The following is a 14219-nucleotide window of genomic DNA, read 5'->3' as shown; positions in this document are numbered from 1 at the left end:
GGGGGTGGGTGGAGGGGGTGGTTGGTGTGTGGGTGGGTGGTGGTGGTGTGGGTGGGTGGAGGGGGTGATGGTGTGGGGTGGTGTGTGGGTGGTTGGTGTGGGGTGGTGGGGTGTATGGGTGGAATGCGGGGTGTGGGTGGGGGATGTTGGGGTCTGTTTTCGGTTAGGCAGTGGAGTAATCGGCGGATATCTGCTTCTCGGCTTTCCATCATCAGCTGGAACCCACTTCACGCCGCAGTCGGAGTTTGTCCAAGCCCGTTGCCATGGGAGCGGCCGGCGTCACATGGAGTTTGGGCGGCGAGGCGCGGCCCAGCAGGGACAGCGGACTAAACAACTGCGTCTCCTCACCGGACCCCGGGGGCGATGGATGACTGCGATTTAAAGAAGCTCGTGGTTACTCCCGGGACTTTGGAGCCTCCCTTTAATCCCACAGTGACTTTGTATAAAGTGATGGTCGGTGGTGAAGCTGTCAAAATCACTGTGTATGCGGTGACGAGCGGCAGCGGGGCCTCTTACCAAATCGTTGTAAGTGTTATCCTGTGTAATACCAATAACCTTGGGGGTGAGAGGTGTCCTTCGGTCAAGTGTCATTCAAGCGTGGATACACGGAATGGGAGGAGAGTCAAACATTATCTCGGGCTTCTTGTTAGGGAGTCCCTCTAGGTCGAAGATGACTCGCCTCCTTCCCAGTTCTTTGGGTTCTGATGTCAAGGTGGACCTGCAGATGCTGCCAAAGATGGGACAGGAAGTGCTTGACGGGCGGGTGGGTAGTTTGGGGGTGGTGTGTTCCTTCTCTTGTACTTCTCTGAAATCTGACAATGGACTTAAAGTTTTCAGTGCCCTCCCAAATGCTCTATTTCCATGTTGAGTGGTGAGGGCTCAGGGATTCTCGTGATTTACTTGGGTTGTTACTCTTCGAAGAGGTTTTAAGAACATCGTTAAATCTTTTCCTCTTTTACCATGACAAGTGCCTTCTCCGAGTGTCTGTTTCAGAATTCTGCCGAAGTGTAATTAGGGCTTAGTGGTAGTTCACCCTCTGCTGTTCGTTTGCTCATGCAGACAGTAGATTTGGAGGATTTGCAAAGACAGCATTGGTGGTATCTCTACAGAGTTTTGAGGGGACTGCACTTAAAAGTGTACACTGTCCTTATTAGCAATTTACAGACTGTGGATCTACCAACTCGTGAGGTCAGCCGCAGGTGCCACTTCAAGTTTGTTTAGGAGGCACACAAAAAAATGAGTATGCATACCTGAACCCTGAGGTTGGTCTAAAGTGTGAACCTAGTGTGTGGCCAGGGCCAGAGTCCAGCATTCTTGTATGTTTCAGCTTGTTTTGAAGAGGAAAGAGAAAGACTTGGAAAGTAATTCTATAGCATAGTATCTAGACAGCATGGATCAATAGAAACAATGCACTAAGTAACTGTTTCCATCTAAACCAAGCTTTCTCCAGAATGTTGGTTGTGTGACAGAGAATTTCAGTATGTTCTGCATTTAACATAATGTCTGATGCAAGCAAGTACTATGGAGTTGAGCCAGCTAGGATATCTTTCTACTCAATTGGCAATCCTCTTTTTATTTTGAGCAAAGAGAAGCATGATTAATTTCCTCAGGAGACATTTAATGGGAGTCTCCACACTTCCTAAACATTTAGAAACAAATCAGGCTAAAGAAAAAAAGTTTACATTAACATAACACCTTGCATGTATGCCCTTTTTATAATATTTTAAAGCCTTTAACTTTTGAATTGAGGTCACTTTTGTAAGGTAGGAAATGTGTGGTGAACAATTCTTAATCTAGATGAAAAACACAATGATGCTGGAGGAACTCAGCAGGCCACGCAGCATCGTGGAGAAAAGCAGGCGGTCAACGTTTCAGGTCAGGACCCTTCTTCGGGACTGAAGGTGGTAAAGGGGGAAGCCCAATATATAGAAGGGAAAAGCAGAGCAGTGATAGGTGGACAAAAGAGAGGAGGTGGAGTGGACACAGGGTGGTGGTGATAGGCAGATGCAGGTAAGAGTGATGGGCAGGTGCAGGGCAGGTGGGGAGAGCAGATCCACCGGGTGATGAGTCAAAGATAGGGAGAGGGGGGAAAAAAAGATAATAAAAAAAAAGGCTAAGAAAGGGAAGAAGAGAAGAAGCATGGTGGTGGGGGGTGATGTTGTGGGGAAGGGGGAGGTGGAGATTACCTAAAGTGGAAGAATTCAATATTCATGCCGACAGGCTGCAAGGTTCCAAGATGGAAAATGAGGTGCTGTTCCTCCACTTTGTGCTTGGAATTCTCCTGGCAGTGGAGGACTGTCATATCGGTGGTGATGGTGGTGGCGGCGGCGTGACTGACTGGCTGGCAACGGGGAGATGCAGATTGCAGTAAGGACAGAGCTCAGGTGTAGTCTGCGTTTGGTCTCACCAATGTAGAGGAGGCCAGAATTGGAGCACCAAATGCAGTAAATGATATTAAGGGAGGTGCAGGTGAATCTCTGTCTTACTTGAAAGGACTGTTTGGGTGCCTGGATGGAGGTGGTGTAGGGGCAGGTGTTGCGCCTATAGCGGGGGCAGTGGAAAGTTCCTGGGGTGGGAGTGGGAATGGGGGGGGGGGGGAGGGGGGTTGGAGGAGTAAACTAGGGAGTCGCAGAGAGAGCAGTCCCTGCGAAAGGTAGAAAGGGATGAGAAGGGGAAGATATGCTTGGTGGTGGGGTCCCATTGGAGATGGTGGAAGTGGCGGAGAATGATGTGTTGTGCGGAAGTGGCGGAGAATATAGATTTGATACCATACTGCAAAGGGTATCATGATGTATCAAACCTTACAATGTACCATTATCAGCTTCCTGGATCTCGTGCCTCTTATTAAAATTGATGTGAACATCATTGTATGGCAGAAATTGCTTTACAGTGACAAAGGTGAAGAATATTTGTATTCTAGGAATGATCAAAAGGCAAGGTGGGATCATTATATTAAATCAAGATTGACAAATGCATAAAGATGGGAATGAAGTACTACATTTATTCTTGTATTTGAAGAATAATCAGATTAGTTTACAAAATGCTTTTCATTCTTTGAATCTGTGATATTAGTGTGCTGCAGACATGTTTTAGGCTAACAATTTCACCAACATGTACACATCAAGGAAATACAAAGAGTAAATAAAACCTATGATTTGGTGATATTGAAAACTGAATCACACAACCTATTTGAAGGAATTGCTGATTTTTAAATAATGTTGTGGATTTTTTACGTTCATCTAGACAGATGTGTGCTGCCCTGGAACATCAGTCTGCACGACAGGCTTAAATCCGAGTGGGTCTTGAGCCCACAATTCTATTGTTTAAATGTAAGAATGCTACAGCTCTCAAATGATGCATTTATAACACATCCTTGACCACATTTTTTTAAGATAACAGTCCTTTCTTTGTCCATTTAATTGTTACTTCCTGCATTTCACTGTGTGTAATTTACACCTTTACTACTTTGGAAATGGTTTAATGCAGGAGCATCATGTTTGGATGTAATGAATCAATTATCTGATTTTTTAAACTTCTATGTGTATGTGAAAACAACAACTATCCACATAACATTCTGTAACTTTGTATATTTATTGCTGTGTTTTTCTTCCAGGGTTCAGGTGGTAGTAAATCTGTTGCCCTTAAAGAAGGTGTAAATAAAATTCACATTGAGGTTGCTGCAGAAGATGGAACTCTGAAGCGATATACAGTTGAGGCAACCAAGCTCACTTCAAGTACTCCATTGCTAAGTGGACTGAAAATAGCTGAAAAGTTGGAGCTTAATCCCGCATTTTCAATGTCTGTGTATGAATATACATGTATGTGGCTAATTTATTTGAATGCTAAAAGTTTATTAAGTTGCCCAGGTAGTGTAGATCAGTAGCTTTACATGACAGGTTAAGTGAAAAGGAAATATTTTGAAAACTGTGTATAATAGGGACCCAATTAAAAGTGGAAAGTAAAACTTCTATCATCAATTGAGTGCCATGAGAAAGTCTGTCGTTCAGGTATTATAATTTTGTTTTGTAGTATTTTTTAGTTTTTCAGTGATTGTATAATGTTAATTATAAATTAATTTTGTTGACCAAGAAAAAAGTTTACTTTTTATGTGCAGTACCTTCAGTGGTTACATCTTCAGATTAATGTTGACCATTGGCTACATTAAACTGAACTGTGCATGACATCTCCAATGCAAGAGCAGTTCAGTGAATGTTAAAGTTAAATGCAGTGTTCATTTGGAACTTATTGCAGCTTTCAAGCAGATGGTAATATTAACAGTCAGGCAACATAGCAATAGCATTAAAATATCAAACCTTATTTTATGGCTATTCTGCAGTAGCAACTTTCTGAAGCTTAAACATTTTTACAAGACATCCCCCTGTACTGAATTTTAACGAATGCTATCTCAGTGTTGGCATCAAATGCATTTTAGCAACCTAGAAGGTCAGTCAGTTTTCAAATACTAAAGAATTGCAGGTCAAAGGCATAATATTATTGACATAGCTCATCTTTTCTACAATTATTTCAAAATTGAATACAATGCAGAAACAGAACAAAGAATGCTGACTAGGAATTTCTGCACATTGTCCTTATTAAACAGGTGATTGATAGAGTTGTACAGTGCAGAAATGACCCGCCACATTTTGCCCATATGCGCTAATCCCATTAGCCTGCATTAGGTCTGTATCCTATGCTTTGCCTATGTTAAGTGCCTGACTAAATGTCTCTTAAACATAGTGATTATCTGACTCCCATTAGCTTCTCTGGTTCCAGATATCAACCACTCTTTGTGTATAACATTTTCCCCTCAAATCCTCTTTAAAACTCCTTCTTCTCACCTTAAACCTGTGCCCTCCTATTTTTCAGATACCTCTATCAGGTCATCCTTCAGCCTTTTTCACTCCAGGAAAAACAAATCCCTATCCAATTTCCAAAGTCCTCCAATCCAGGCAACATCCTGGTGAATCTTCACTACATTTTCTCCATTGCAACCACATCCATCCTATAGTGTAATAGTAGAACAATTGTATTAAGTTCTAAATGAGATAAATATTTTTATAATATGATATTTATTCATTATATACATGTACATTGAAACACACAGTGCAATGTGTCTTTTTGCATTAACAACCAACACAGTCTAACAATGTGCTGGGGGCAGCCCGCAAGTGTCACCACGCTTCTGGTGCCAACATAGCATACCCAACACCATCTGTCAAACCTATCTTTGTATGTATATCTGATTTTATAAATCTTACAACCCAAACTCTCTTTCTCTCCAATGCAGAGCCATAACAAGTCTGACATCAATATTCGCAACATCAGAATTATCAGCAATATTCAACTATTATCATCAACTATTCTAAGACAAGTTCAACACTCAGATTTGTTAATGCTTTCATTCTGGTTGAAAGAAGCATATGCAAAAGAAACGGGAACTAAAATGTTTTTTGCCTGAGGAAAGCCTTTTAATATCCTAATAATTGTCAGCTGTGAATTTCACTATGGTCCAATGTACAACTTATACACTGAAGTTGGTTCTCTAATTGTCAATATGGCAATTGTGGGATTTTAAAACATTCATTACAATGGATCATTAAATAGAGAAGAGGAGGATAACATTTTGTGTTAGAAAACTGAAAAATATATGCATGCAATTTCTCATAAAAACATGAAGGCATGATTAGAAACCTGTTAAAATTCTAAGCTATGGAAATGTGTAATGGCATTGAAATACAATGTTTTAGTCCACCAAGTATAACCAAGACCTTTGAAGAGTCAAAATTCAATAATTTTAGCTCGGCTCCAAAGGAAAAACTTACCATTTCCATATGTAGTTTCTGGTATAATATCTATCCACCATTTTGTAATATTAGTAAGAACATGATTGTAGACAGGATGGGACTTTTAAATGTAGGATGCTGGATCAGTGAAGTTTTGTAATTGTATTCCGATTACGCATGTGTTCAATTAAGTGTATAATATTTCCATAGAATGTATAGAATGACCAAAGCAGCTTGGAGCTATGAAAGTACTATTCAGTGCACTGCCAAAGTTAATTCCAAATACTAAAAAAAATTCTCTTGTATTTATGTACCAGGTACAGCACCACTCAATATGACCACTGTAAATGTTCAACCAACAGTCCCCGACAATAAAATGCGAGTTACTATCAATGGGTCAAATGTCGGTAAACCAGTACAGCTATCTGTAGGAAATACCAAAGTGGAAGTGAATGTTACATCAGCAGATGGTACTCAATCCCAGGTATAATGCAACTGATTTACTTCAGATAATTTATTATTTTCTAGCAATTTAAAGGCATTTGAAATCAACTTAAAAAGTAAACCAAAAATAGTATGTTTATTCTATTATTTAATACTTATAACATAGAAAGAGGTCGTTTGGCCCAGCAGGTCAATGCTGGTGTTTAAGTTCCATATAATTCTCTTCCTGCCCTTCTTCAATCACAACAGTATGTCCTTCTATTTGTTTTTCCCTTATGGTTTTTCCAGCTTCAACTTGATTAGATGTATCAAATGTCTCAAATACTTATTAATATGGGGAATTTCATAACATAACCATTCATTGAGTAAAGAAGATCCTCTTCAATTTTCTTTTTGATTTATTAGTAACTAGCTTACACTAATGCTACTTAATGATTGTTTCCTCCACAAGTAACCACGCATGTGTGTCCACTTTTGCAGACCCTTCCATAATTCCAAAGGTCTGAAAGTCACTCCTCAATTTTATTTGTTTCTCAAGACCCTGTTCGATCTTCTCTGACAGGTGTAACCACTTAGTTCTGATATCAGTATTCTCAACATTAACTGCATCTTCTCTAATGATTCAATACCCCTATCATTCTAGCAATTTTTACAGAATCTTGTTCAATGACTCAATATGCATTTTGTAAATATGGAGATCAGAGCTGTTCACAGTGCTCTATATGGACTAACCAAGATCCTAACAAGTTTATCATAATATCTATGCTTTTTAACCTTTGGAGATTAATTATTGCTTCTTTCCTTATTAACCCACACTGCATCTCAGAATAATAAAAATAAGGAAAAAATTGGAAATACTCAGTAGATCAGATAGCCCTGTGGAGAAAGTAACACAAAATCAAAGACATTCATATCACTTAATGAAATTCTTTGGCCCACCATATCCATAGCAGCAGGAAAGGAGCTATTCTTTGAGACTAATCACACTTTTCTTGGTCCTTATTCTTATTCATTATGGTAACTCAAGAATTTGTCCTAATGTTTTTCAAATCTGATGAAGGTTTTTGACAGTAAGCTCCAAACACACCGCTCTCATCTGTTTAGGAAACAAGCATGAAATTGTTCACAAGGGATGGGTGGGGTTGAGGGCTGGAGAATTTTTGCCAAAGACAGGATTTGATGGCCTGAGGACTGGCAGAGAATAGAGTGGGATGGAAGCAATTGCTAGGAAGGAGTAAAGAACCTGCATTGAAGATTGTGGAAACTTCAGACCTCAGCACTTCAGCCAAGGTTGGGACCAACAACCACCTGTTAAGTGACCACCTTGCATGTGCACCAGGAAGCAAAGGGCAATGTTCATTGGTTGCTGTGGTGACTGGAAGGCTATTTACAGTTATGTTTCATAAGATTTACGCATGGCAGTCAACAAACTTTTTAGGTGGGCAAAATAGTGGCAAATACTATTCCATCTGAAGAAGGCAAACAGAACAAGGGAATACATAGTTTGTGGATATAACAAGTGTAGAGGAACAGAAGAATCCTGAAGTGCACACCCACATATAACTGAAGGTAGCATAGATAAGATGATTAAGAAGGTATACTTGATACACTAATCTAACGGATGAAGCATGGAATGTGAGAGCAAGTAGGTAATTGTAGAAATGTATAACACTTGTTAGACCCTAGCTGCTGTACTGCAAACAGCTCTGGTAGCCACATCACATTGAAAGTTTGTAACAGTTTTATTGAAATTTCACCAATTCATGAAATTAACTTCAGTTTTTCTCTCTACTGTCTGACCTGTTGAGAATTTCCACCGTTTTCTGACTATATTCCAGATTTCGAGCAACGTTTTACAAATCAAGATTTTTTTTCCCCCACTCTACTTTCAATCATCTCCTTTGGTTTCCCGAGCTCAGCTGACAGCACCACCACTTATGTCATTCAAGCACTTTTGGTTTCCAGTGTATCAACAGTCATTTCCTTTGTTTTCTCCAACCCTCCCCTACTTTGCATCTTAAAATATGTTCGATTTTCTATCCTTCCTGATGAAATGCTAACGCTATCTTCCTCTGACTTATTGATTACAATATTATCAAAATTTGTTACTTTTATTTTAGATTTCCAGCATCTATTTTTTTGCTTTTTGGAAGATTTATCTTCACATGACAAATTGGTACGAAGTTGGAGTGCCTTATTTCTTTAATTAAATCAGAAAATACTCATTGGTTCTCCTCGACTCACTTGTAGCTATCTTTGAATCAGGAGGTCATGGATTTAAATCACTCCAAAGAATTTGAACACATAATGTAAACTAACACTCCAGTGGGCACTGCAGATGTGCTAAACTATAGAATATACTGATTTTTCCCCAGCATACTAGCCAATATTTATCCCTCAACGCCCCCACTAAAACTACCTGCTTTATAATATTGTTGTTTGTGGGAGCTTGCTGTATGTAAATTACTGTGTTCCCACAATACACACTGAGTACATATAAAAAATATTTTCAATTGATTGCAAAATTTGGGATATCCTGAAGTTGTGAAAGTCTCTACATAAAATGAGTAAACCAACATTCTGATCACGTGAAAATAATTGATTTCAACGCGCTGATTGAAGAAAAGCAGCAGATTTACCTAGTGTTCAAACTTTCTCAGTGCAATCAACCAACAACACTCAAACATTATTTATTTAGCATAATGCCATTGAACTTTTTTTGGTCATAAACTGATCTGTTACTTTTGCCATTTTTAACTTTGTTTCAATTTGAAACAAGCTTTATCAGAATCAGGTTTATTATCACTGACTTATGTGTCGTAAAATTTGTTTTGCCGCAGCAGTATAGTGCAAAGACAAAATTACCATAAATTACAAAATAAATAAATAGTGCAAAAAAAAGAATAACGAAATAGTGTTCATGGGTTCATGGACCATTCAAAAATCTGATGACGGAAGGGAAGAAGCTTTTCCTAAATCATTGAATGTGGGTCTTCAAGCTCCTGTACCTCCTCCCCGATGGTAGTAGCAAGAAGAGGGCATGTCCCGGATGGTGAGGTTCCTTAGTGATGGATGCTGCCTTCTTGAGACACTGCCTCTTGAAGATGTCCTCAATGGTGGGGAGAGTTGTGCCCGTGATGGAGCTGTCTGAGTCTACAACCTTCTTCAGCCTCTTGCAATCCTGTGCATTGGAACCTCCATACCAGGCTGTGATGCAACTAGTAGAATGCTCTCCACCGTACATCTTTAGAAATTTGAAAGAGTCTTTAGTGACATACCAAATCTCCTCAAAGTCCTAACGAAATAGAACCACTGGTGTGCCTTCTTCATGATTGCATCAATGCAATGGGCCCAGGATAGATCTTCCAAGATGTTGACGCCCAGGAACTTGAAGCTGCTCACCCTTTCCACCGCTGACCCCTCAGTGAGGACTGGTGTGTGTTCTCCCAACTTCCCCTTCCTGAAGTCCACAATCAATTCCTTGGTCTTGCTGACATTGAGTGTGAGGTTGTTGTTGTGACACCACTCAACCAGCCGATCTATCTCACTTCTGTATGCCTCCTCGTTGCCATCTGAGATTCTGCCAACAACAGTGGTGTCATTGGCGAATTTATAGATGGCATTTGAGCTGTGCTTGTCCGTACAGTCATGAATGTGGAGAGAGTAGAGCAGTATGCTAAGCACGCATCCTTGAGGTGCGCCTGTGTAGATTGTCAGTGAAGAGGAGATATTATTATCGATCCGCTCTGACTGTGGTCTCCCAGTAAGGAAGTCACGGATCCAGTTGCAGAGGGGGGTACAGAGGCCCAGGTTTTGAAGCTAAGGGGATTAATACTAAGGGGATGATGGTGTTGAATGCTGAGCTGTAATCAATAAACAGCAGTCTGGTATATGTTTTGCTGTTGTCTAGGTGCTCCAAAGTAGAGTGGAGGGCAGGTGAAATTGCGTCTGCTGTAGACCTGTTGTGGCGGTAGGCAAATTACAGTGGGTCCAGGTCTTTGCTCAGGCAGAAGTTAATTCTAGCCATAACCAACATCTCAAAGCGCTTCATCCACAGTAGATGTGAGTGCTACTGGGTGATAGTTGTTGAGGCAGCTCACTCTGCTCTTCTTGGGCATTGGTGTAATTGCTACCCTTTTGAAGCAGGTGGGAACCTCAGACTGCTGCAGTGAGAAGTTGAAGATGTCCTGAATACTCTAGCCAGATAGTTGACACAAGTTTTCAGTTCCCAGCCAGGTACACTGTTGGGGCCTGACACCTTGTGAGGGTTCACCCTGTTGAAGGATGTTCTGACATCGGCCTCCAAGACAGATCACAGGATCGCTGGATGCTGTGGGGATTCGCACAGGTGTAGTTTCTCCCTTTCAAAGCGTGCATAAAAGGCGTTGAGCTCATCAGGGAGTGAAGTATCACTGCCATTTATGCTGTTAGGTTTTGCCTTAATGACATGCAAACCCTGCCACAGCTGTCATGCATCTGAATTGTGTCTCCAACTTCACAAGGAATTGCCTTTTCACTCTCACAATGGCCTTCTGTAGATTGTATCTGGACTTCTTATAGTATGCTGGATCGCTGGTCTTGAACACCACAGATCTAGCCCTCAACAGACCTGCGAATCTCGTGGTTCATCCAGGGCTTCTGGTTTGGGAAAACTCAGAATGTTCTCGAAGGCACACACTTCCGCACAGGTCTTGATGAAGTCAGCGACGGCCATGGCATATTCATTCAGAATGACAGATGAATCCCTGAAATATGGTCCAGTCCACCAATTCAAAGCAGTCCTGTAACGCTCTTCCACCTCCCTTGACCATACCTTTGCGATCCATTAAAATCAAAGTCAGGGAGAGCTCTTGAGAATTATAAGGTAGCGGGGGAAAGAGCTTAAGAAAGGACTTAGAGGCTAGAAGGGGACATGAGGAGGCCTTGGCGAGTAGAATTAAGGCAAACCCCAAGGTGTTCTACATGTACATAAAGAACAGGAGGATGACTAGAGTAGGACTGCTCAGGAATAAGGGAGAAACATGTGCCTGGAGGTGGAGGAGGTAGGGGAGGACCTGAATGAATACTTTGCTTAAGTTTTCACTAGGGAGAGGGACTTTGACGAATGTGAGCTCAGCATAGAACAAGCTAATGTGCTGGACATGTTGAGGTTCAGCAAGAGGTAGTGTTGGAAATTTCTGAAAAACCTTAGGATAGAATAAGTCTTTGGGGCCGGATGGAATATAGCCCAGGTTGCTATGGGAGGCGAGGGAAGAAATTGTGCTGGGGCATTGACGATGGTATTTGTGTCCTCCCTGGCCACAGGACCAGTACTAGAGGATTGGAGGATGGCAAATGGTGTTCCTTTGTTCAAGGAGAGGTAATAGGGATAATCCTGGAATTATAGACCAGTGAGTCTGTCTATAATTCACGTGGTGGGCTAGCTATTGGAGAGGATTCTTAGGGACAGGATTTACGAGCATTTGGAGAAGCATAGTCTTATTAGGGGATAGCATGGCTTGTGAGGTACAGGTCGTGCCTCATGAGCCTAATTGAATTTTTCCATCAGGTGACAAACATATTGATGAAGGTAGAGTGGTGGATGTGGTGTATATGGACTTTAGTAAGGCATTTGACAAGGTTCCCCATTGTAGGTTCATCCAGACAGTCATGAGGCATGGGATCCATGGAGATCTGGCTGCATGGATTCAGAATTGGCTTGCCCACTAGAAGGCAGAGGTTGTAGTAGATGGAGAGTATTCCTGCCTAGAGGTCAGTGACTAGTGGTGTTCTGCAGCGGATCTATTCAGGTTCCCCCACTCTTTGTGATTTTTATAAATGACTAGGATGAAGGAAGTGGAGGGATGGGTTAGCAAGTTTGCAGATGACACAAAGGTTGGAGGTGTTGTGGATAGTGTAGAAGGTTGAAGGTTACAGGCAGGATATAGACAGGATGCAGAGTTGGGCAAAGAAGCAAAGCATTCAATCTGGAAAAGTGTGAGAGTGATACACTTTGGAAGAATGAACTTGAAGGCTAGAGTACAAGGTTAATGGCAGGATTTTTAGCAGTGTGGAGGAACAGAGGGATCTTGGGGTCCAAGTCCATAGATCCCCTCCAAGTTGCACGTGCAAGTTGATAGGGTGGTTAAGAAGGTGTATGGTGTGCTGGCCTTCATTAGTCAGGCGATTGAGTTCAAGACCCTGGTTAGACCAAACATAAAAGTATTGTGTTCAGTTCTGGCCATCTCATTATAAGAAGGATGTGAAAGCTTTGGGAGAGGGTGCAGAGGAGATTTACCAGGATGCTGCCTGTATTAGAAACATGTCTTATGAGGAAAGGTTGAGCGAGCCAGGGCTTTTCTCTTTGGAGTGATGCGGGATGAGAGACGACTTGATAGAGATGTGTAAGATCATGAGGAGCATAGATAGATTGGACAGCCAGCACCTTTCCCCAGGCAGCAATGGCCAATACCAGAGGACATCAGGTTAAGGTCAGAGAGGAAAGTTTAGGGGAGATGTCAGAGGTAAGTTGTTTTCACAGAGAGTGGTGGGTTCCTGGAATGCACTGGCAGGGGTGGTGGTAGAGGCTGATACAACAGGAACATTTAAAAGACTCTTAGATAGGCACATGGAAGTAAGAAAAATGGAGGATTATGGGCTGTGTAGGAGGGAGGGGTTAGATTGAACATGGAGTAGGTGTTTATATAGGTTGGCACAAGATCATGGGCCAAAGGGCCTGCACTGTGCTGTACTGTTCTATGTTCAAACTTATTGTCATATGCACAGTACATGTACCTGTACATACACAAGTACATGTATGCACAGGTGCATTGAAAAATTTACTTGCAGCAGCATCATAGACACATAACATCATATAAGCAGCATTCACAAGAAAAACATAAGTTAACCATAAATTATACACAGTATTTACAAGGAAGAACACAATTAGAACAAAAAAAGGTCTATTTTAGTGCAAAAATGATCAAAGTGGTCATACTGTTTGCTAAACTGCAGTGATTAGGGTTTTGCCGGTTGGTTGAAGAACTGAATGGTTGAAGGGAAGTACTGTTTCTTGAACCTGGTGGTGTGGGACTTCAGGCTTCTGTACCTCCTACTCAATGGTAGCTTGCGATAAGATGGCATGGCCCAGATGGTGGGGATCTTTGATGATGGATGTTGCTTCCTGAGGTAGTGCCTCCTGTAGATACTATCAATGGTGGGGAGGGATATGCTCATGATGTATTGAGCGGAGTCCACAACTCTCTGCAGCTTCTTACTTTCCTGCGCATTCGAATTGTCATACCAGACCATGAACGTAACCAGTTAGGATACTTTCAACAGTACATCTGTAGGAGTTTGTTAGAGTGTTTGGTGACAAGCCAAACCTCCTTAAACTCCTAAGAAAGTAAAGACACTGGCATGCTTTCCTTAGCATTACATCTATGTGCTGGGCCCAGGACAGGTCATCTGATATGTTAATGCCCAGGAATTTAAAGCTGCTGACTCTATCCACTGCTAATCCCCCAATGTAGACTGGTGCATGTTCGCCCTCCTTTCCCTTCCTGAAGTCAACAATCGGCTCTTTAGTTTTGCTGACGTTGTTGTTGCAGCACCACTCAACCAGCTGTCCTATCTCGCTCCAATAAGCTGACTCATCACCACTTATGATTCGTCCAACAACAGTAGTGTCGTCAGCAAATCTGAAGATGGCATTGGAGCTGTGCTTAGCCACACAATCATGTATGTATAGAGGGTAGAGCAGGGGGCCATTAAGCCATCAAGCACTTTGTGACATGCTGAGTTTGTGAAAATTTTAATGTGCAATTTTTTTTCTTGTAATTAATATCCATCTAAATCACAATTAACTTCCACCTCCTGCCCCATCCAATTGAGCAAACTTTTGATCATCTTTCTATCTCTTGCTCTGAGCTTTCTTGATCATACCTCTGTGAACCACTTCAGTTAAAACCCTATTTAAATGCAAATGGAAGTTGTACAACATATTCTGTAAAG

At 41.5% G+C, this 14219-nt stretch overlaps 1 protein-coding gene across 1 annotated transcript in view; it reads left to right on the top strand.

Moving 5' to 3' along the window:
- The window catches only part of LOC127568410 (uncharacterized), a 71559-nt gene that overhangs the window by 717 nt on the left and 56623 nt on the right, over positions 1 to 14219 (top strand). Inside the window, exons 2-4 of the mRNA XM_052012105.1 lie at positions 216 to 525; positions 3614 to 3818; positions 6101 to 6267. Of these exons, the coding sequence (XP_051868065.1) occupies positions 364 to 525; positions 3614 to 3818; positions 6101 to 6267 (534 nt within the window). The 5' untranslated portion in view covers positions 216 to 363. The remainder of the gene's footprint in view (positions 1 to 215; positions 526 to 3613; positions 3819 to 6100; positions 6268 to 14219) is intronic.

This window comes from Pristis pectinata, chromosome 3 (genome assembly GCF_009764475.1).
Source record: "Pristis pectinata isolate sPriPec2 chromosome 3, sPriPec2.1.pri, whole genome shotgun sequence".
Lineage (NCBI taxonomy): Eukaryota > Metazoa > Chordata > Chondrichthyes > Rhinopristiformes > Pristidae > Pristis > Pristis pectinata.
This window is presented reverse-complemented; position numbering and strand designations above follow the sequence as displayed.